The 23,544-nt window shown below is 51.9% G+C and overlaps 1 protein-coding gene across 1 annotated transcript; it reads right to left on the bottom strand.

Annotated features, from left to right (window-relative positions):
* Positions 1-1,944: 1,944 nt before the first annotated feature.
* On the bottom strand, positions 1,945-23,327 carry RAB8A (RAB8A, member RAS oncogene family). Its single transcript, XM_066348617.1, has 8 exons — positions 22,884-23,327; positions 17,146-17,206; positions 15,259-15,319; positions 10,892-10,969; positions 9,316-9,405; positions 8,662-8,727; positions 7,150-7,200; positions 1,945-3,297 (listed from the first exon to the last, which is right to left on the bottom strand). Exons 1-8 carry the CDS (start codon positions 23,005-23,007, stop codon positions 3,205-3,207), a joined length of 624 nt encoding a protein of 207 aa, XP_066204714.1. The 5' UTR covers positions 23,008-23,327; the 3' UTR covers positions 1,945-3,204.
* Between the last annotated feature and the right edge of the window lie 217 nt (positions 23,328-23,544).

Here is a 23,544-nt window from a genome sequence, read left to right as displayed (position 1 = left end):
GAGATGAGAAGCATCAACTCATAGTTGTGGTACCTTAGTAGTTGATTGATTGCTTCTCATACGTGCCTTGACGGGGGGGGGGGGGGGGGGGGGCTTCAGCCAAACCAGCGACCTTGGGCTTCAAGCCAGAGACCATGGGGTCATGCCTATAATCCCACACTCAAGCTGGTGATCCCGGCTCAAGCTAGCAATCTTGGGGTTTCGAATCTGGGTCCTCAGTGTCCCAGGCTGACGCTCTATTCACTGTGCCACCGCCTGGTCAGTCCAACTTCAGTTTTTCCTTTTTTTTTTTTATAAGAGACAGAGAGAGGGACAGATAGGAACAGACAGACAGGAAGGGAAAGAGATGAGAAGCATCAATTCTTCGTTGTGGCATCTTAGTTGTTCATTGATTGCTTTCTCATATGTGCCTTGACTGGAGGCTACAAGAGACCGAGTGACCCCTTGATCAAGCCAGTGACCTTGGGATCAAGCTGGTGAGCCTTGCTCAAACCAGATGAGCCTGCACTCAAGCTGGTGACTTTGGGGTTTTGAACCTGGGGCCTCTGCGTCCCAGTCCGACGCTCTATCCACTGCGCCACCGCCTGGTCAGGCTAACTTCTGTTTCTTAAGGATACTTTGAAAACAGACTGAAGAACAAAGGGAAGGCTGGGACAGAGGTCTAGGGTGATATGGCTCCAATGTGGGAAGAGAAGCATGATGGAGGATGGAGACCAAAGTAAGAGCTGTCTTGGCTGTTACATTTATGATGCTGATCATATCTGAATTAGATAGAAAGCAGGCAGGTGAACACTGGGGTCTAGAGCTCAGGCTGGGGTCTGGGCTGGATTTGCAGTGTAGATGTCACTGCCATGTCTAAAGCCCTATTGGTCAGGCTGGCACTCAGGAATGAGGCTGGTCAAGTTCCCTTGACTGAAATAAAATCTTGTCTACAGGAAAAGTGGCTCAACTATGCCTAAACTTGGTACAATGTGGTTTATGATAAACCCCCGCTTTCTTTCTAGGCTGCTGGAATTTGGGACATACCAGGCGAGGGGCCTGTGTGACCAGCCCCAATAAAACCCTGGGTACCGAGTCTCCAAGGGGTACCATGGCAGACATCACACGACTTGTCACAGCTTGGCAATGAAGGAACTAAGAGTGACCCCATTCGGAGGCCTCCTGGAAGCTTGCACCTGGCTTCCTCTGGATGTGGCCCCATGCCATGCCTTTCCCTGTGTATCCTGTGGCTGCAATACATTAGCTATATGCCAAGTCCCAGTGAAGCACTCACCTGGAGTGGTCTTGGGGACCGTACAGAATAAAAGAAACCCATTGGGGCCAGTCTGGAGAAGAGGCAAATGGTGGCTGAGCTATGTGCCAGAACCCAGGGAAAGCAGGATCTCAGGGATGGGGGTCAGGGGTGCACCCAAGGCGAGAAAGAGGTCTCAGAGCTGAGTGTGCAACGCGGCACACAGGTGCCAACAGAGACCAAGATGAGAGAATCTTGTGGCATTGAGGGATCTGATGTTGACCAAGCAGGTTTAGTGTGAGACCTGGTAAACCCTGTTTTCCTGTGAGGTGGGGGCAGAGCTGGGTGAGGGTAGGAGGTTTAATTTTCCAAGTCAATATTATGGCAACAGTATCATCTCCTCTTGGCTGTGCTACATTTATGGCGCTGATCAGATATCATTCTGAATTGGGATAGCAAGCAGGTCAACATGGTGGTCTAGAACGCAGACTGGAGTTGGGGGGGCTGGACCTGCAGTGTAGACATTACTGGCATGTCTAAAGGCCTGCTGCTACATGCTTCCTCTACTTTGATCCTGTCCAGATCTGAGGTCCCTGCCGGCCTGGGCTGTTTTAAATAACAGGCATTATGTGAACCCTCCACCCAATACTGGGCCACATTTGTCTACCTACAGGTAACTGTGGATATAAAAACAGATGAACTTTAACATGAGCTTTAATTTGTTGTTGTCCTCAACCGTATTTATTGATGTAAACAGAGCATGTTAAGAGATTCCAGGGAACAGAACTATGGCTGGTACCTTGGTTTTAATTCAAAAAGGAAATTATGACACCAATGGCTTGGGTGGACAGCAGCTTGGGGGTGGGAGTAATAAAAAAAATATGAAGGCTTCCTGGTGACACCCCTTGGACCTGGTGACCTGGTCTCAACTGCACACCATCTACGGGAAGGAAGAGCTGTCAACACAGAATCAATAACAGCAGTTAAAAACCAGCCTGGCTCTGTGGTCAGGCTGTCGCCATGGACACTTCATGCTCTCGACATGCAGCCATAGGCGCACAAGTGTCCCTGGTCACCTGGTCCTGCCGCTGAAAATCAAAGGTGGAATCACTTCATGGCACTACAGATCTGGAAAAATAAAAATCTCAGCTAGAAAGAATGTCCGATTTGGAGACTGGGAGGACAAAGAGGAGTGGGGGTTGTTTAGTGGGTGAGGACACCCTGATTGCAGGTGAACGGTGTGTGGTTGTGTTTTTGGGGTCACCCATGGGATGCATGGAGTCCCCTCAGTGATCAGACAGGGACCACTGGGGCCCGCTGACCACGCCCGAGGCTGGCTGTGAACAGGGAAGGCCCTCCACTCCTCTTTTCCTGCTGAACGCTTACACAGGATTTCCTTAATTTGTGCTTCCCTTTGGTTTGAGAGTCAAAAGGAGGGAAGGGGGAAAAAAGAAACAAAATGGTTTTGTCACTTGTCCAAAACTGAGAGAAAAGGTGAGTGGACATCAGATGTGTCGGCACTTCCTGGGCCTGGTGTGGGTCACCTCACTGAGGGTGCGAGCTCAGCACTCCTGGGACCACTACTGGCTTTTGGGGAGCTGGCTTCTGTGGTGGGAGATGTAGATAGGCTTTGCGGTGGGATTTTAGTTCTGTCACGCCCCAGAGAGGGGGCCCACCGTGTTGGTCCCTGTTGGCGGTTAGTTGTCTGCACCTTTCTCTCCAGGTACACAATGCATGGGCCGGTTCGGTGGACAGCGCAGGAAAAATAGCAAATCCTTAACTTAGTCCATCTCCAAAGTTGAAAAGATCAGACAGTTACTAAAATAAACAATTTCTCAATTGTGTTCTGGTGGCCCTGGGCCCGGTGGCCGCGGCAGGGGCATTGGAGAGGGGAGGCCCCAGCTGAGCGAGGGGCTCACTCAGGACAGGCACAGTCAGCTTGCTGAGCAAGGCTCAGAGTAAGGCGGCGTTCCTCACAGAAGAACACATCGGAAAAAGCTGGTCTTCTTCTGCTGGTCTGGTGTGATTTTGACTCCCTGGTTGCTTCCCTGGGGGCTGTTGCCTTCCTGAAGTCATAAGAGGTTTTCTGAGGTTATGGCGGAGCATCAGCACTATGTCTCTTAACCAACTAGCCAGCCAACCAAGCAACCATCCATCTGCAAGTCTATCCACCCCCTCCTGTCCATCATCCAATCACGCATCCGTTCATCTCCTTCCACCCAATCATCCAACTGCAAATCTATCCATCATCCATCTATCCAACCACCCATCACTTTCAACCAAACACCAATGAATCCATCCCCTTCCAACTACCACCAATTTATACATCCCTTTCCAAACATCCATCCATCCATCCATCCTTCTTCATTTTCAAACTAGCCATATTGTCTCTTCTCTTCCTTCTATCCAGCCATCTCCTTTCATCCACCATCCATCCTCTTGCTATCACCCATACGTCTGTGCATTCTCTTCCATCCATCTACCCACCCAACCATCCCTTTCCATCACGTATGTATCCAGCTGTCACTTCCAACTGACAATTCATCCTTCACAAACCCAGATACACGTTTTCTACTACCCACCAACCCTTCCAACCACTGTGCAATTACTTATTCACCCACTCACCCTCCTTTCATTCATCTCCTCAAAACCTTTCCATTTATTCACCCATCTTACTCTTTCCCCTACTTCCTTCTCTCTCCTCACCCATCCTGCCCTCCTTTCTACACCTACCAGTGAAGGCAGCCAAGGGGCAGCAGGCTCTGTCCCTTGGAATGTGGGGGTTGGAGGACTGAATATAAGGTCCCAATGCCACTCACAACTGGATGGTCTGTGTCTCTGTGCTAAGCCTCAGGCTTACCACTTCCCCCTGGTCCACTTTCCACTCTGCTGCGGGTGACATAAACCAGAAACCCTGACCTTGTCCACTCAAGCCTTACTGAAAACACACCAGTGCCCCCACTGTTTTCAGAGGGCTGCCCAAATCTGTCACCCAGCATTTGAAGCCTCTGTGATCTGGTCCCTACCAACTCTGGTAATGTAAATCCTATTTTCTCCCACATCACCCTGTTTGGAAAAGTTCAGTCCCCTTTTCTTTGACTATTTCTCATCTTTCAGCTCTTAGGTAAAACTTGAATTCACTTAACAATAACTCTTGAATGCCTTTGCTGTGTCAGACACTTGGGTGGGCCCTGGGCATGTGGTGGCAAACAAGCGCCCCTGCCTTGGGAAGCTCACACTGTGAGGACAGAAATTATGCCAGAAAACAAAAGGGTGGTGATTTCCCACCATGGTGAGGAATGAGAGGAAAGGCAGGGCAAGGGGTGGAGGTATGCTTTGATGGTGATGTCAGAGACCGCATGGCATGAGGAAGTGAGACCTGGGACAGGCCAGGTGTGTGGTAAGCACAGGAACAGCCCCCAAAGCCATCTGTCTGCACCCTAATCCCTGGAACCTGTGCACATGGTACCTGACGTGACAACAGGGACTCTGCAGATGTGGCTGAGGTGAGACAGGACAGCATCCGAGCGAGCCCTACCTAACCCTGTGAATCCTCAAAAGCAGAGTACTTCTCAGCTGAGAGGTGAGATGGACACAGGGTTGGGAGGTGTGGAGCAGCTGGCTCTGAGGATGAAGGGACTGGCTCTAAGGTAAGGGAGGCGGTGCCCTCTAGAAACTGACAGGCAAGAACATGGCTCCTTCCCAGAGCCTCCAGAAATGAATTTGGCCCTGCTGACAACTTTGATCTGAACCCAGTGAGACTCACTTCAGTTTCCTGACCTCCAGGAGATCAAAGTAATGACTGTTGTGTGGTGTAAGCCGTAAAGTCTGTCATGAGAATTTGTCATGGCAGCCCTAGGAAACTAATGAGGGGGGAGCACCCCAGGTAGAGGGGAAGGAAAGCCCAAAGAAACAGAGGCTGTGCCAAGAACAAAGAAGACATGCCTGGCTGGAGCACAGGGGGTGAGAGGGAACAGCAAGGTGGCAAGGTGACAAGGTGAAGCGGGTGGCAGCAGTCAGAGCACGAGGCCTAGGCAGGCTGGTACCGCATGTGCAGTCTGCTCAGCACAGTGAGAAGCACTGCGTCACGTTGAGGGGAGGATGCCTGAGGTCTTGGGAGTGGGGTAGACACCCGCAGAGACCAGCTTTCTGTGACACTTTCAAGACAAGACGGGAGTGGGCTGAACTGGCTGTATCAGTGATGATAAACATGAACTTGCAACTGGTAGATAAAAAAGTCCTGGGGAATCTAATGAAAAGCACTGTAATTAGAGTCAACAATACTACATTTTAAACTTCCAAGTTGCTAAGAGACTAGACTTTAATTGTTCTCAACACAAAAAAGCAGTAATAATTACATGAAGTGACAGAGGTGTCAGCTAATGCTACCATGGTAACCGCATTGCAACATATTAATGTATCAAGCTACCACTGAAAACTGCAAACTTACACAATGTTGTATGACATATAATAAAAATGGTAGAGGACTACAATGCTAAATATAAACACAACGATGGCAGGAAATGGGTAGGAATTTAGTCAGTGATTTGCAATTCCATTAAGAAAAAGAGAGGCCCTGGCCGGTTGGCTCAGTGGTAGAGCGTCGGCCTGGTGTGTAGGAGTCCCAGGTTCGATTCCCGGCCAGGGCACACAGGAGAAGCGCCCATCTACTTCTCCACCCCTCCCCCTCTCCTTCCACTCTGTCTCTCTCTTCCCCTCCCCCAGCCAAGGCTCCATTGGAGCAAAAAAAAAAAAAAAAAAAAAAAAAAAAAAAAAGTTGGCCCGGGCGCTGAGGATGGCTCTATGGCCTCTGCCTCAGGCGCTAGAATGGCTTTGGTTGCAACAGAGCAACGCCCCAGATGGGCAGAGCATTGCCCCCTGGTGGGCATGCTGGGTGGATCCTGGTCGGGCGCATGCGGAAGTCTGTCTGACTGCCTCCCCGTTTCCAACTTCAGAAAAATACAAAAAAACAAACAAACAAAAAAAAAGAAGAGAAATCACAAGGATTATGGCTGCACATCAGCACTTCGTGATCTGTGCCCCTAACAGGATATGGCATGTGCTGGAGGCAATCAACAGACCAGGACCAGAAGCACAGGCAGTGTCACTGTGATGCTCAGTGTGACTGCCAGTGGGCAAAAGTGAGTCAGACGAACCATTAAGAACCAAAATTTTGCTATTACACTCAAGAGAAAAAAAAATCACAGTTGTAAAAAATCAGGTGACCTACCTGAACGGTGTTTTGTGTCATACGTACGCTCGTGTGAAGAGACCTAAATGGGCCATGCAGAGCGCCTGGGATAGAGTGGCCACTGGAATGAGGCTCCCAGGCAACTCTCACAACAGCTTTTGGGTGCTAAGCACACCCAAAGTACAAACGAGCTGTCAGACTCAACCATGTAAACACTAACTCTGCGGAGCGTTAAGGTCTAAGAGATGCTTGTGTAGAGAGCAAAAAAGCCAGCAATAAATGAAAGGGTGATAAAGAGATTTAGGTAGGATCTCCTGGAGGTCTCAGAGCCATCACAACCTGCAGAACTGCGGCTAGTGGGAAGGAAAAATGGCTATCAACCTGCCAGACTCTCAGGAAGTGATGCTGGGGGCTGTTGCCTCCCGAGCAGAATTGAGGTACGTGTCCCCTCCCAGCCAATGCGCTCAGCAGGCAGGGCCTTCTCTGCCTGGACACAGACTGAAGCTGAGCAGCTCTGGGCCAAGGAGAAAGAACAGACTAGATGAGCATGTCCGGGAGCTGATGCCCTGACCACAGCTGCTATTCCTCCACCTTCCTAGCCATGCCTGACTGGGTCCGGCTGCCCCAAAATGCAGGATCTGCCTGAGTGTGAGTCACACCACTGAGGCAGAAAACAGCAGGCTCCAATTGGGGAACCATTCAGGGATAGGGAAAGACACACACTCACCAATTTTTTGTCCATTTTTGCTTTGATGTCTCTGGCGAGAGTGAAAAACGCCTGTGGAATAAGCATGTTGTCAATGCCTTGGCAGCAGAAAGCAGATGGGGGCTTGCTGGTCCCTGGATGCCACTAGGGATGGTATGGTGGGACAGCAGGGCAGGGGCTCACCTGTCCAGCCCCATCTCCTACTCCACTGCCAAGACCACCACCTTCCCTTGATTGGTCAGGGAGGAAAATGAGGCCTGAAGGGACCAAGTCACTTGTCCCAAGACATCCAGAGGTTAACTGACCAGTCTGAAAGGATCCAGGAGGAGAGCCTATCCTTGACACCTGGGCTCTATCTGCCCGCTTTGCCCCTTTTCTGATGGTTAGGGGCAGGGCAGAGAAAGATACGCAGCTCGTTGGCCAAACAGGTTTCATTTTGGGCCCTTGCCTGGGAGAGAGGCTTGGAAGGGCTGGGATGAAAGGGCTGTCTTCTAGGAACAATGAATGCTTGAGCTGGCCTGAGCCCAGGCTGCTGCCTCTGGTGCAGCCTCCTAACCCTCTCTTCTCTTCCCTCGTCTGCTCTTTTGACAAACACTTATAAACCACCCTCTCCCCCAAGGCCTCACAGAGGGATGACTCAGCCCCAGCCCTTGCACTTGAGGGGCTCCTGGTTTGGTAGGAGGGGCAGTCTCAGCAAACACTCATGTGATGTGGAAAGTTCTGTCATGGAGAGGGGATGGGGTGCTGGGGACCCAAAGTGGTAGACCTGAGTGGGGATGGTGGAGGCTGCCTGGAGAAGGGCCACTTGGGGCCAGGCCCTGATGGAAAAGGGGGTGCAAGGGAAGGGACCATAAGCAAAGGCTCAGAGGTGGCCCAGGATGGATAGCAGTGGGCGAGGACTGGTCTATGGGCCGCACACACAGCTGGGAGCTGCTGGGTAGGGCTTCTCACGCCAGGGGTAGGGGGCTGAGGTTGGCAGTGACGCAAATGATGTTTTGGACAGATCACTGGGGTAGTGGGACAAACGGGAAGGCATGTCAGCAGCAAGGCTGGCATTGCCTGTGGAGAGGAAAGGGTGGCCTCAGTCATGGTTTGGCCAAGGCTCCCTACTCCATCTGGGCTTACAACTGGGACCTGTCTGTGTGGATGGCATGGCCCAGAGCACCTACCAAAGCTGGGCTAGCCACCTGCGACTCCAAGCCTCAGTTTTCCCATCTGCAAGACCCTGTCTGCTTCTCAGGGTTCCCTAAGAGCGAGTGAGATAATGTCCTAGGTGCCCAGCCATCACAATGTGCCTGCTGACATCAGAACACAAGAAGTGGGGGGTGGGGAGAGATGGAAGGGGATAATACCCTGGGGCCAGCTGTGCTTTTTAAGGGGACTGGAACATGATCCTGCCCAGAAAATGTCTCTTGGATGGATAACCAACAGGGCAACACGTAGCCTGTGGTCAAACCCTGCGTCAGAGCCATCCTGAAGGGTGCGACCTGACCCTAAGCCTGAAGGGGCTGGTGCTGTGGGCCTGGGACTCACATTCTCCACGTTGATGTTGGCCTTTGCACTGGTCTCCATGAACTTGATTCCATAGTCCAGGGCCAGCTGTAAGAGGGGGGGGGGGGGGAGACATATACAGGCACACACGTCAGATGCCAGCTGTCCTGACACCCAGGAAGCACCCTGAGGGGAGGGGGGACAGTGATGAGGGGATGGTCTGGGGGCTGTGGATTTGCTCCCTGGAGTCACCAGTGGAAGCAGACAGTGACTGTCCCTGGAAGGAGGGTGGAGAGGGCCTTGCTCAAACCATGGCTCTATCCTCTGCTCATTGGGGCCTCTATAGGTTCCCATGAGACACCATGTAGGAACATGCACAGCACAGTCTAGAAACCCTCAGTGCTCGCAGTCGTTAGCCTGAAACCCCTCTCTCTTCTCATGTCATGTGCTCCACTGGGCAACCGACTCATCCCCTTTGGCCCAGTAAAGTCCTGCATCCTGGGACTCCCAGCCTTGGACAAGCTAGGGTGGTAGGTCACCATAGACTTGTCAAGATTCTAAGGGGTTTAGTGAGCAATCAGAAAACCCTGTGGGGTACCAAAGACCTGGGCTCCATGCAGGGAAACCCAAAATCCTGAAGTTGCCCTGTTCCAAGGAGCCTAGCAGTGCCAGGCCCAAGAAGGCCACCATGCCCACCTTCTCTCCCCGTTCCTTGGACACTTGTCTCTTTTCGTTCACATCACACTTGTTTCCAAGTATCATCTTTTCAACATCCGCAGAGGCGTGCTGGGGAGAGGACAGATGGGGAGGTGAGAGGCACAATTAGACTGGGCCAACTTGTGGCCTAACCTCAGAAATCAGTGTGGTAGGGTCAGGACTGCTAGACATACCCTTGTGCAGATGACAAGCTGAAGCTCAGAGAACCTGAGGGGGCTGTCCTGTGTCACTAAGACAATGCCAGGGCTAAGTTCAGGGTTTAGACTATTTCTCTAGCCAAGTGCATGCTTTCAGGTTGCTGAGGACGGCTTCTGTGTGGGCTGTATCAACCAGGTTCCTGTGTCTGTCCCTGGGATCCTGGTGGGGTCTATGGGAGGTACCCCTGCTCACCTCCCTCTTTCCCTCCAGGTTCCTTTGCCGGGGCCCCAAATGCTTCTGTCCTGCTCCGGCTCACTCTCTCTGGGCTCTGGAAATGAGCCATGCTGGGGTGGTGGCAGCCATGGGTGCTTTGCCATCACCTGGCATTCCCTTAACTCTGCCCTCACACCTGAAAATGGCACCTCTGTCCCACCCACCCCCTTCCTCACTGCCATGACCCTGGATTCCTGAAGGCCTGAGGCACTGGACAGGACCCTCCTGCTGAGGGTCAGAACTGATCTCATTAAAATGCCCTGTGAGGGTCCCTAACTTCCGGTCAACTGAAAGGTCCTCTTCTCTGCTGAACAGAAAAAAGAGCTTTCACAAAGAACCCCCACGAGTGGGGGCAATTCTTTCTCCTCAGCCAGGCACAACCTACTGACAGCAAATGAAGTCATATGGGAGGAGGCCCAATGCAACTGCTCATACACACTGGGCCAGCAATGAGTAAACTTTTGCTGTGGCTGTCCAAGAGGGGAAAGTCCTCTGGCCACACCTCAGACCTGATGCCCCACCTGCGGAGTAATTGAAAGCTGAAGTGCCTTTGTCCAGGAAGGCTTTGGAGATAAACTCTTTGGGGAGCAGGAAAGTGACACTAGCTTTGGGACAGGCAGCTGGGGCTGGCTACCTTCCCCTCCCGTCATGGTTCAAGGTCTCCCTTTGAGTTAGCTGACGTCTGAGTTCTGCAGGCCTGAACACGGGAGCTCACACTAGCTCATACCCCACGTCTGCTGTGGCTCAAAGTATACCTGATATAGCTTCTCACCACACCCTCCAAAGACAAGGGTCATGCTAATTCTAGAATCTTCCTTTTTTAGAAAACATCAAATGCTCACAGTGACTGAGAGCTTGAGTATCACCTCTCTTACAACCAAGACATTGCCAAACCAAACAGCCCAGATGGGAAATGGGCTCTCAGAGCCATAGACCAGACTAGGCCAGTGTGGTCTCCAGTGCCAACTGCCTGGGTTCCAGTCCCTGTTTGGCTACGTCCCTAGCTATGGGGCTCTGGACTAGTTCACTGTGGGTGTCTTTGTGCCTCAGTGATCTCATCTGTAAACCAGAAGGCTCCAGGGTGAGAACCCAGGACAGGACAGGTGGGAAGTTTCCATCTGTGGATGGGGCCCTCAAGCCTTACTTCCTCAATGTTTCGAATCCAGTTCCGGATGTTGTCAAAGGACTTCTCATTGGTAATGTCGTAGACCAGCATGATGCCCTGAGCAGAGGGAGACAGAGATGCATTCTAGACAAGCTGCAAGTGCTCTGAGGGGAAGACCCAGCGAGGGGAAGAGCATCAGGGACCTGATATGACACCCTCCCACAACTCCCTCCTCTCCATCCCAGGGCTCTTCCTCTGCTGGGCTCTAGCACCAGCCTTTCCCTGGTCTCCCAGGCTCCAGTCCTGCCCCCTCAGCCACCACACTGACCCTTCACCCCATAGACCAGACCCTACCATACCCATGTTCACAAACAACCTTGCTGGCTCCTCATAGGCAGTTAAGTACAACCCACGTGCCCCGGCAGTCCCAAAGTTCTGCCAACCTCTCAGCTTCATGTCCTGCAGCCCCCCAACCCGACATAGCGTTTCACAGCCCTGGTGCCTCTGTGTTCCCCCCATGCCAACCCTCTGCTGTGCATGGCTTCCTCCACATCCTCACTCATCTCCCTGCCCTGGCCCAAGTTACCTCCCGGGTTCAGCTAATGCCACCTCCACTGGGTGCAGTGCCCATCAGCAGGCACCTATGTGCCAGGCACTGTAGTGGGGCCTCCCTAAAGCTTCACATGCCCGTCAGGTAGTCTACCCACCCCCACTCTGGATGAGAGCCTAAGGCTATGGGGTGGCAGGGCTAGGTCTGTCTCTCATCCCATGAGACAGTAAAGGGCACAACTGGGGTCTGAACCCTCGTGGCCTGATCCTGATATCCCTGTGCCTTGCCCAGGTATCCCACCAAAGTTGGGGGTGGGGGCGGGTTTCAAGCATAGGGCTGGGCAGCACCGAAGCCAAGTGGTTCCATAACCAATGCGTGAGTGTCTGGGTTCGGTCCATGGGTCCCCAAAGAGCTGCAGAGTAAGCCTGCTTCCACCTGAGCCCATGATCTCACCATCACTGAGAAGGGCAAATACCCCGTTTGTTAGAGGGGAAACAAAGGTACAGAGAAAAATGACCTTTAACATCGAGCCCAGGTGGGGCTAACCGTGGAGGAGCTGAAGACACTGGCTTCAGGGAGGAACCTCTCTGGGTCATCCTCAGGACCAAACAATGCTCAGGGCCAGCCCTGGTTGATTCCCATGCTGCCCCAGCAATCTTGAGGGTGCCCATGGCAAATCAGCCTGCCGCGCCATTGCAATCCCAGTGCAGCCCAGCACCTGGACTTGGGGCACACGGTCTTGGCTGTCCTGCCTCCAAACCCACTCTCAGGGCCCAGCCCTGAATCCACAACCTCCGGTGTGGTCAAGACCTTGTCTGAGAGGCTGGCCACCTAAGCTTGCAGAGTAAGAACACTGAGCTGTGTGCACTGGGTGGAGAGCCTTGGGGGGAGGGTGTGACACCATGAAGGCAGAGCAAGAAAGCCCCAGCACGGCCAGATCCCCACTGTGATCTTAAGGATGTGCACAGCGGCCTTACACCTTGCCATGGCCACGACCTCTCAAAACTACCCTCTGGGGCCCTCCCTCAGCGGTCTCCTGGGGAACTGAATGGAGACTGCTGACGGGAGGCCTTGGCTTAGAGGTTTTAGTGGACCTGATGCCTGCCTCGCCTGGCCAAGGCCCGCACGAGCAGAGGACGCTGGCGGGCAGACTCTAGGAGTTGAGCGTAGTGAGGTCCCTCTCAGTAGCTGCACTTCCCATATCAGGGGCAAAAATGCCAAAGGGCTGTGAGGTTGTAACCAGGAATAAACATGCTATATTACTGATTAACTGTTATTAGTCCGTCTAGCTGTAAAACTGAGGTAAATAAGAACACACTAAGTAAGGCCTTTCCACCCCTTTATCTAGGGAGTAGCCCCTAGGATTCTCACTGCCACCATGTGTCAAGATTCCAAGGCCCTGGATTGTTACCTATAGTAGCGGTTGTGGACGGGAGTCACAGAGGGGGGAGGCAGAGGATAGAGCTCTCTATCAGGAACAGCAGAAGTACCTGGAAAACACGGTGTCACCCTATTCCTGATCCTCCCTGACATTCCCTTGGTGCTCCCAGTGACCATTTCCTGGCCTGTCTGGGCACTGCTCCTCATAGGTGTTTGTAAGCTGACGATAGGACACCAGACATCCACTGTTCCCATTTTTGAGACTCCATGGTTTAGTACCACAGAGAGGATGATGGGGCAGCAATGGTAGCAATGTTGTCTGCACTGTCCTGTGAGGTTGCTGCTGGCCACATATGGCTCCAGGACACCTGAAATGTGGTCAGACTATGGAACTCAATTTCCTATTTTAACTGACTTAAATTCAAATAGCCACACATGGCTAGTGGCTTCTGTATAGATTAGTGCAGGTCTAGAAGGATCACAAGCTACAGTCATCTTGGGGCTGGACAATGTCTTATTGATGGCTCAGTCCAGCCTGGTCAGGGGTGGGCTAAAGACGGGGGCACTGGAAAAAACCTGCTAGGACTGACCCAGCCACATACTCTCTGCATGAATTTAAGCCAGCCATGCAATGGGGCCGAGCCTCAGCTTCCTTACCTATGTAATGGAGATAATCGTAGCACCCACACTCAAGGGAGTCAGGGAATTAGGGCTGAGATCTGTGCCCAGTGCCTGACACAGGGAAGGGCTTGGTGAAGGGGGCGGGGGTCATAATTTCAGCCTAGAGAAGGATAGGGCCTATCTGTGGCCACACAGCGAAAGCTCCCCAGGACCCTGGTGTCCTGAGGTCTCCGCCCCACCAGAGCACAGCAAGGGGGAAATTAGTAAATTAATTTTAATGAGGACAGCTAAGGTTGCAATCCTTGTGACTGAGTTTCTATTATGTTTCAGATGCTGTGTGGGACACTCTAAATACTTAATGCCTCCATTCACTGCTGCAGTGCGTCAGCATCTCCTGAGCTCCCACTGTACACTCAGCACAGTCCAGGCACAGGGCATGTGGCAGGGACCACGGCCAGGCCCTGCCCTCACAGAGCTTATGGCCCACTGGAGGGAAGAGGTGTCTCTGCAGTTAAATGACAGGGTACACCGTGTGGGTGTGGTGGGGTCTGGAAATGGGGAGATGGCCATTTTTCTTCCTAGTGGCCTGGGACATAAAACTATTCTGTTCTACTTTGTAAGTAAGGAGACAGAGCCAGAGGATGACCAGGGTGCTGAGCCAGTCCTGGGGGTCTGTGTCTCTCCCTCTGGCCCGAGCATGTGGACATACCTCACGCATGCATAATAAGCTCAGCGCCCTCACGGGCAAGTCCCTGGCCCAGTCCAAGTCTCCCCCTGCATCCAGTTCAAGCCTAGCCTGCAGAAGGTGCTCAGTAAAAATATTTGAGAGATGACAACCAGTCTTCTGATCATGTCTCCCTGCCTCAGGCCCAGGCAACAATTGTGATGGCCAGCAACCCAGAGCAAGTCAGCTCCTGGACCATCTTCAAGTTTTCGGTAACAAATTCCATAGAGACTGACACAGGGTGAGTGAACGCTCCTAAGTGTTGGGGCATGCCGTCTCCAATTTCATGGACCTCACCTGGAAGAACCGGCTTCCTGTGTCCTCCTTCATTCCTAAAGAATTAGGATCCCTTAAACATTGCATTGTCTCTGAGGCCAGAAAGGGAGATATGTTTATAAGGGAGGAGCACATAGTCTTTCCTGTAAACCAGCGGTTCTCAACCTGTGGGTCGCGACCCCGGCGGGGGTCGAACGACCAAAACACAGGGGTCGCCTAAAGCCATCGGAAATACATATATGTACATTTGCCCACCTCCACCTACCCTCACCCCCCTTTTTAATTTTCACCACACATATATGTATTTCCGATGGCTTTAGGCGACCCCTGTGTTTTGGTCGTTCGACCCCCGCCGGGGTCGCGACCCACAGGTTGAGAACCGCTGCCGTAAACTAACCTGGGACCAAGCCCCCAGAGCGTGGGGCTCCTCAGAAACAACCCGGTTTTGATATCCAAGCAGTAACTTTCACTTTGACCTGAAAACAGAATATACCAATCCAGCCTGACCAGGTGCTGACGCAGTGGATAGAGTATCGGACTGGGACGCAGAGGACCCAGATTCAAAACCCCGAGGTCACCGGCTTGAGCGTGGGGTTGCTGACTTGAGTGTGGGATCACAGACATGACCCCATGGTCGCTGGCTTGAGCCCAAAGGTCGCTGGCTTAAGCCCAAGGTCGCCAGCTTGAGCAAGGGGTCACTCACTCTGCTGTAGTACCCAGTCAAGGCACATATCAGAAAGCAATCAATGAACTAAGAAGCCGCAATGAAGAACTGATGCTTCTTACTTGTCTGTCTGTCCCTCTCTGTCTCTGTCACCAAAAAAACAATAACAAAAACAAAACAGCAATCCATACCATTGCGCCCCTATAGTAGGCTGTTGTGATCGTCCGAAACCGTTCCTGGCCAGCTGTGTCCCTAAAGACAAGGAGAAGGGATAATAGTGACGTTGTCACAGTGGGAACAAGGGGCATTTACCAAGGATGGGCACCTGGCTTTCTCATGGGTCAACCCTGACTCACTGTCCTGCTGTGGGCAGTGCCCTCTATTCTCCCTATTCTTACAGAGAAGGAAACTGTGGCTTAGACAGGTTAAGAACTTGGTGATGTTTCTGAGCTGGGGACAAGGCAGAGCCTCTTCTTCTGCACCTCTGCTTCCTGGGGCTTTACCCTAGAAGTTCCTGGGTCACAGAAGACCCACGTCAGATGTTATTATTTGCAAAAATCTGGGACCACAGCATGGAAGGGGTTAGTCATGTGGCATGGGAACACAGACATCACTGGGAGGGTGAGCCAGGTGACCTCAGTGGGGACTCAGGAAGCACCTTCACACCATCTTGGTAGAGGCCAGGGAGAAAGTCTTTCCTCATTGGTATGGAAGCAATACCCAGGGAAGACAAGCCTGTGCCCAGCCCAGCTCCTGGCATGGAGGGTATTCAGTGCTTGGCTTAAAGGTGACTTAAGTCCTTATTCTTTGAGCCCAGGGCTCCTCCTGAGGCTCTGTATGCCTAGACTTACCTTACGTGGGGCTAAACTAACTTTCTGATGCCAACAGCAGGCGACATTCATGGTTGATCACTTTATTCAAACATGGCCTAGTCTAGAAGTTTTAAAAGTAGAAGTTTTAAAAGTCAGTAACCCCGCTGAGATTGCTAAGAGCAGAAGCAGGAAGATAGGAGGAAAGGAAAGCAAAACTCTACTTACTAGTATAGTCTCACTTTGGACTTGGGCACCAAGGCTTTTGGGGAGCACAAATTGGAAGTGGAGAAGTATGGCTTGTAACTTACAAGGCTGCCAGAGCTAACAGACTAGGTGCTTTGTAGGATAGGCAAGGCTTTAGGCCTCATCCAACTTTTGTTTCTGAAATCAGATTCAGAGATGAACACCACCGAGGTTGAGGGGCCTATGAAGCAAGCTGGGCTGATGCTCATGCTCTGAGATGGGGGGGGGGGGGGGAGAGTTGAACTGTAGGAAGGAGGGGGCAGCTTTACAGCCCATCTCATAGCACTCCCTCCCACCCAAAGGCACCCTCCTGGACTGAAGAGATGTTGTCACCTTACAAAAAATGACTTTTGCACAGGACTCATATTTCCCTGCAAGCAATGTTGCTGCAAGACGGGGCTTCCCTGCATCTGACCAGCTGAGGTCAGCTTGCTCCCAGAGCTGTGGGCTGCAGACCAGCATCAGTGCTGGGCACTCACACTTCTCCAATTTTATGTGGCACACAAATCAGCACTAGGTGAGCAGAATGGAAACAAGCCTCACCATTGAGCCTGGCCTTAGCTTATTTTTGATTCTGGGGTTTCAGATCTACGTGTTAGAAAGTGAGGCTTGGGTTGCTCACGGAGTGAAAAGAGGAAGCGATGTAGGCCTTCCTCAGTGAGCTGATAAGCTCAGAAGGAAATGCCAGCTGGGGCATCCTGCCCTCCTGGAGGCCTCCACCACCAACAGGTCCAGAGGGCTCTCTTCAAGTTCAACAGGAGTAGGCCACTCTGAAGCTCAGACCCAGGCTGTGTCCACATGGAGACATTGAGCTAACACGGACTTGTAGCTCAGGCCCCAGAAGGTGCTGACAAAGACTCTAGGCTCCAGCAGTCAGCAGAGCATAGTTAAAGAGGCTTCTTTAGAAAGAGTCTAGGCTGGGCAGAAAGAGATGGAGACCATGGTCACAAGGAGTGGGATGGGACACCAGGGGCTTCTGCTTCAAGTGTCCTGTGGGTGAAGGCCCTGAAAAAGATGACTTACCATATCTGCAGTTTAATTCTCTTGCCATCGAGCTCTATAGTCCTAATTTTAAAGTCAATTCCTGAAAGAAAAGGGGAAAAAGTAACATCACTGTCAGTTCATTTCCCCAGTTGTGCCTGAGGTGGGTGCCTCCAACCTGTGCAGGTGAGAGCTGCCACGGCTAGTGCAGGGCATATAGGATCTGGGACTCTTCACACAAATCAGTAGGTACCTTGAGAACTTTCTCATCTCAGGGAAGGGGAAGCTGAGGCTCAGAGGGCAATCAGGACCTATCCAGAGTGAATTTGGCAGCTTGCAGAGCTGGTGGAGTAACCTAAGTAGCTCAGGTGCCAAAGCCTTGCTCTCTTCCCTCCCATAAAGGAGACCTTGAGGAGCAGGCCCAGCAGAGCCCATTGTAGGCCAGAGACCCACACTCCCCACCACCCCACCACTGGCCCTCTAAGCAGACACTGTTCCTTCTCTGTAGTGGTCCCCACTCTGCCCACCTGTCAGCCTGGCAAACTTCTCTCTCCCTTAAGAACCACTTTCAGGTCACCTTCTAAGAAATCTTTCTGCCCCTGTCCTCCTCTCTCCTACCCATCTGGGCTTTCATTCCTTTCCCCAGGACCTCTCAGCCTCCTCTCAGCCTCCTCGGCTGCTCTCCAGGCTCCCACTGTTGCTACCCCAGCCCTCCAAAAACACAAACTCACCCACATCACAAGCTAACCTCTGCTCCAAACTTTTGAGTGGGTTTACCAATGGATGAATAGATAAATAAATAAAATGTGGTCTATTCACATAATGGAATATTACTCAGCCATGAAAAGAAATGAAGCACTGACACATGCTATAGCATAGATAAATCTTAAAAACATGATGCAGAGTGGAAGAAATCAGACACAAAATGCCACACATTGTATGAATCCATTTATATGAAATGTTTAAAAAGGCAAATCCAGAGAGGCAGAAAGTCCAGGGGCTGTAAGAAAAATGAGGAGATGGGACCCTAGGGGTGGGGGTAGGGTGGTGGTGTGACTAAGGGGTTTTAAGTTTCTGGCATAATGAAAATGTTCTAGTTCAGGGGTCCCCAAACTACGGCCCGTGGGCCACATGCAGCCCCCTGAGGCCATTTATCCGCCCCCGCCGCACTTCCGGAAGGGGCACCTCTTTCATTGGTGGTCAGTGAGAGAGCACAGGATGCATCCTGTGTGCTGTATGTGGTGGCGCCACAAAGCGCAGCGATGCGGGACGCACGCGTCAGGGCTCTGGAAGCGCGTCATATCACTTGTTACGGCTAGCATTGACAAATATGGAACCAGACACTGACCATCTCATTAGCCAAAAGCAGGCCCATAGTTCCCATTGAAATACTGGTCAGTTTGTTGATTTAAATTTACCTGTTCTTTATTTTAAATATTGTATTTGTTCCTGTTTTGTTTTTTTACTTTAAAATAAGATATGTGCAGTGTGCTTAGGGATTTGTTCATAGTTTTTTTATAGTCCGGCCCTCCAACAGTCTGAGGGACAGTGAACTGGCCCCCTGTGTAAAAAGTTTGGGGACCCCTGTTCTAGTTGATGGTGGCCGTGGTTGCACAACTCTGTGAATAGAGTAAAAGCCACCAAATCGTACACTTTAAATGGGTAAGTTGTATGGTTCGTGAATTATATCTCAATAAAACTGTAACAAAAACCCAAAACACCTTCCCATTGCTTCCCACCATGCCCTCGGCCCCAAAATAAAGTGGAAACATTGCCTGTCTAATGGGGTCACCTTTCAGTACCCATAGCTCCTGCCCTCTCTCCAGTCACCCCTTGGCCACACCACCCATGTGGCTGTTTCCTAGCCATCCCGAGCATACTCTGCCTCAGGCTTTTACGCTTGCTCTTCCTTCCCTGGGAATGGTCTTTCCTTCTATAGCCACCTGGCTTTCACTCCTTCCACTCACTCAGGTTCACATCACCCCCTCTGAGGAACCTTCTTGACCATTTTCATTCTCTCTCCCTCATCTGATTTTTCTCCTTTATGCACTTATCCCTGACGGTGTCTGTTCGGTTATTTGCTTCGTGAACATTAGGAGCAAAACCTGCTGATTTGAACGAACCGGACTGTGTGAGGGGTAAAAGCCAAATCCAGTCTCTGCCTCTGGGAGTTTGTTCTAAATCTCTGCCTGTGAAGCTGTAAGGCTCAGGTGTGAATTCAACCCTCAGAACCCATGACTGCAATGCTAATTCTGTCCTGGGACCACATAGACTATAAGCCTGCACCTGAACTGTGCCCATCAGGCAGACCAAACTCCAGGAGGGCAGGGGCTCAAAGTTTTATGGCTGCACGTCCAGTGACGGCGCGGCAGGGGCTGAATATGTACTTTCTAGAAGCCAACTGTCCAGTCCTGTACACACACCTTGACTATAGGCCTTGTACAGTTCTGCTTCCATCTGATTCATTGAGTCATCTCTCTAGCCCCCATACCAAGGCGGGTGCCTGGCATGCAGCAGGCGTGAGGGAAAGATGGCTTCGTGGAAGAATTAAGAGCAATGGGATCTACATTGTGCTTCATGGTTTACACAGCCCTTTCCCCTAAGCCATCCGTCTCCCTTAAGAAAAGAAGTAATGGGTCCCGGCCAGTTGGCTCAGTGGTAGAGTGTCGGCCCAGGGTGTGGAAGTCTCAGGTTCAATTCCCAGTCAGGGCATAACGAACAAAGAATCGCTCATCTGCTTCTCCACACCTTCCCCTCTCAACCCCCACCCTTTGCAGCCATAGCTTGATTGGAGCACATTTGCCCAGAGCACTGAGGAAAGCTCCTCAGGCACCAGGAAGAGCTCAGTTGCTGAGCAACAGAGCAACACTCCACACTCCAGATGGGCAGAGCATCATCCCCTAGTGGGCTTGCTGGGTGGATCCTGGTTGGGGCACATACAGGAGTCTGTCTCTGCCTCCCCTCCTCTCACTGAATTAAAAAAAAAAAAAGGAAGGAAGAAAAAAAAACAAATGGGGTTCAGAGGAGGTGGTGGAGGCTGAGCCAGGCTGGGGAGAACCAATTCTGGTAGCCACAGGGCCAAGTTCACACCACAATCGATGGAGCTTATGAGAACAGGCTTTGGCAAAATGTAATCTGGGCAGAAAATGAACGGCCACTTAATCCCTGATCTATAAAGAAAACCCAGAGGTGTACTCAGTGCCAATGAAGAACCCGTTATGCATTAAGTTGCATTTCAGGACTAAGCAGCCAAGTAACACCCCTTTCTATACCTACCCCAATCACAGATGTACTGGAATCTAAGAAATCAAGAAGCACCATTCTATCAGCAGAGTCCCACAACATCACTCTGCCCTATTCGCCTCCTGGCTTTTCTTTTTATTTATTTATTTTTTTTAATTTTTATTTTATTTTATTTTTTTTGCATTTTTCTGAAGCTGGAAACAGGGAGAGACAGTCAGACAGACTCTCGTATGCGCCTGACCGGGATCCACCCGGCACGCCCACCGTGGGGCGATGCTCTGCCCACCAGGGGGCGATGCTCTGCCCATCCTGGGCGTCGCCATGTTGCGACCAGAGCCACTCTAGCGCCTGGGGCAGAGGCCACAGAGCCATCCTCAGCGCCCGGGCCATCTTTGCTCCAATGGAGCCTTGGCTGCGGGAGGGGAAGAGAGAGACAGAGAGGAAGGTGCGGCAGAGGGGTGGAGAAGCAAATGGGCACTTCTCCTGTGTGCCCTGGCCGGGAATCGAACCCGGGTCCTCCGCACGCTAGGCCGACGCTCTACCGCTGAGCCAACCGGCCAGGGCGCCTCCTGGCTTTTCTTAACACACCAAATTGAACTAGGAAATGTAATTTTACAAGGCTAAGAATGAGGCTGTAACTTTCAGGTCAGATGATACTAAACTTTCCTAAAAGACACAGACCAATAGGAAGGCTACAAGTGTCATCATATGGAAACAGAGCAGGAGGGAGAGATCCTAGGTTCAAATGCCACCTCTACCTTCCTAGATGACTTTGCCCAAGTCATGGTTTCCTCTTTAAGTGGAGGCCAGCCTCTCCTCAGAGTTCTAAAGTGCCAGCTTGGATTTCCTGGTCAAGAATCAGAAACCAAACAAAAAACCAACCCCTGAATTGATATGACTAGTGTTTGTGCTGGACAGGAAGTATCTGATACTGGGAAACTGAGCTCTGAATTGCGAGTGGCCTGCCAGGTGTTTAACAGCACTTCCTGATTGGTGGGGGCACAAGGGTTATCCCAAAGTTTGACCTTGGGTGAATGGTCAAACTGAATCAGAAACACCTGTGCCCTGAGAAGGAATGCTTCCCCTAGACAGCCTCAGGTATTGGAGACAACCCCCTATTCATGGTAGAGTTCTGATCTTTAACCACACAGTGCATGAAGCAAGGCACAAAGAAAGCATCACTCCTAAACTGAGGCAACAGGGCTCAGAAAGGTGAAGTGATTGTTCAAGAGTGAACAGCTGGAAATCAGGTAGGATGATCCCCTCTGTCTTCTACTTGACACCTAATTACTTTGCAAAGTGCAGCTCCTGGAGAAGGGCAATCAGCAGCTCATTGTGGGGATCAGGAGATAAATTGATTGGGTTCAAGGGGCATGACAGAGACTGTTCCCTAGGTTTTCTCCATTCGAAAACAACTCCTGGGCTTGGCAACTGTTCTTCTACTTCCCCACTACAGAGCAAGATAGATGTTACTCCCAAGTCAAAACTTTGCACGTGGGCAATAGCTGCTTTTGTGGGATGGGGAGAAGTAAGCTCCACTTTTGTGGCTATCAGAACTGAAAAGCAACAAGCCATTTCTGTTAAACCACAATGGGGGCTGGCCTTGCAGGAAATGCTGTTCTGCAAAGTGACAGCCAGTGTCCTGGGCCTAGCGATAGGAAAGTCAGGGCTGTCTGTGGCAGCGGCTGATTTTGGTTTCTCACCGAAGCTTTTACCTAGCAGCTCCTCAGAAATGACATGTCCTGGGGAAGACAGCTGTCATTTGCCATTGCTGTGACCCTCAAGTGGGACAGAAGTCAGGGCAAGGAAAGGCTCTGGACTCCCTCTCACCATTACTTCTAAAAAAAAAATTTACCCATGGGAGACAAGGGGCTTAACCCCTGAATATTCCAGAAGAGAACTGGGCTAGAGTTCTGGTTCCCAGGTGGATCAACTGTGCCTGTCTTTTCTCCCTGGGATGGCTGAGTCTTGAATTTTGAAGTCAGACATACATGGATTCAAATCCCACCTTTGCCACCTACAGACTATGACCTTGGGCGAGTCCCTGAGCTTCAAACTATTCACCTGTGAGACCAGGCTCAGACCCAACATAGAGGACTGGAGAGTGTGATAATCAACATATAACTCCTGGCACAAAGTAAACTCTTAATAAGATCAGATGTCATGGGTCCTTTCCTACAGCCAACTCTCCATGCCTCAGTTTTACTTCTGCAAGACGGGAATCCTAAGAGAACAGCTTCAAGAGATGCTCGAGGACCCAACGAGAAGACAGGAGCCAAGACCCCAGCCCAGAGTATACATTCCCAGAAGAGCGGCTGAGCATTGGCGCCCTAGTCGCCTCATCTGTAAAATGGGCACTTGGTTCTCCCCACCATGGCCCAGGAACCCCTGAACAGCGGCAGAGGCGGCTTCTTTTCCCTCCTCCGAACCACTCAACCCTCTCAGATCCCTGGATCCGTCCGGCCCGACCGCTCCCTCAGCCCTAGGCTCTCTTGGGCACCCAGCCCCGGCCTCCGGCCGCCCCCCGGCCCCGCTACCTATGGTGGAGATGAAAGTGGAGTTGAAGGCGTCCTCGGAGAAGCGGAACAGGACACAGGTCTTCCCCACCCCCGAGTCCCCGATCAGCAGCAGCTTGAACAGGTAATCGTAGGTCTTCGCCATATTACACTCTCTCCCCGACGGGAAGTGCGGCCAGCGCCTCGCCACTGGCCGCTGGCCCTGTCCATCAACGCCCAGTCCGCTTCTTATTGGCTCCTAGACTGCCGAAGCTGATGCCCACCCCCGCGCCGCGCCCGTCGCGGGGAGACCTGGGGAAGGGGCAAAAGGGGGCGCGGAGCCGGAAGCGGCCCAAGAGCGCCGCTCATTGGCCGACGCTCAGAACAGGGCGGGCTGCGATTGGCCAGCGGTGAGGAGTCGAGGGGCTTCAAATGAAGACCAGGCCAAGGGGTGTGGCATCTGTGTCCCCGCTTTCTTTCTCCGACTCCAGCGAGGCCCCGCCTCTCCGCTCGAGGAAAAGGGTACTCTGGAAGCGGCGCCAACGGCTCCGGGTCCTCGCAGCCCTGGGGCGGGGTCTGGGGAGCTTGCGCACGCGCGCCGGGGAAAACGTTAGACGCCAGCAGAGGGCGCACGTGCGTGGTATCTCTGGCTCCCGCCTTCTTGGCCCGCGCATGCTCAATAGGCGCCTCGCCGGAGGGAGAG

This window comes from Saccopteryx leptura, chromosome 1 (genome assembly GCF_036850995.1).
Source record: "Saccopteryx leptura isolate mSacLep1 chromosome 1, mSacLep1_pri_phased_curated, whole genome shotgun sequence".
NCBI lineage: Eukaryota > Metazoa > Chordata > Mammalia > Chiroptera > Emballonuridae > Saccopteryx > Saccopteryx leptura.
This window is presented reverse-complemented; position numbering and strand designations above follow the sequence as displayed.

Coding starts and splice junctions, on each gene's coding strand:
- RAB8A (XM_066348617.1), bottom strand. CDS start 23,007: ATGGCGAAGACCTACGATTACCTGTTCAAGCTGCTGCTGATCGGGGAC. Junction 17,207..22,883: donor CACTTTCATCTCCACCATAG/GTAGCGGGGCCG, acceptor CTTTTCTTTCAG/GAATTGACTTTAAAATTAGG. Junction 9,406..10,891: donor GGATTCGAAACATTGAGGAA/GTAAGGCTTGAG, acceptor TCCTCTCCCCAG/CACGCCTCTGCGGATGTTGA.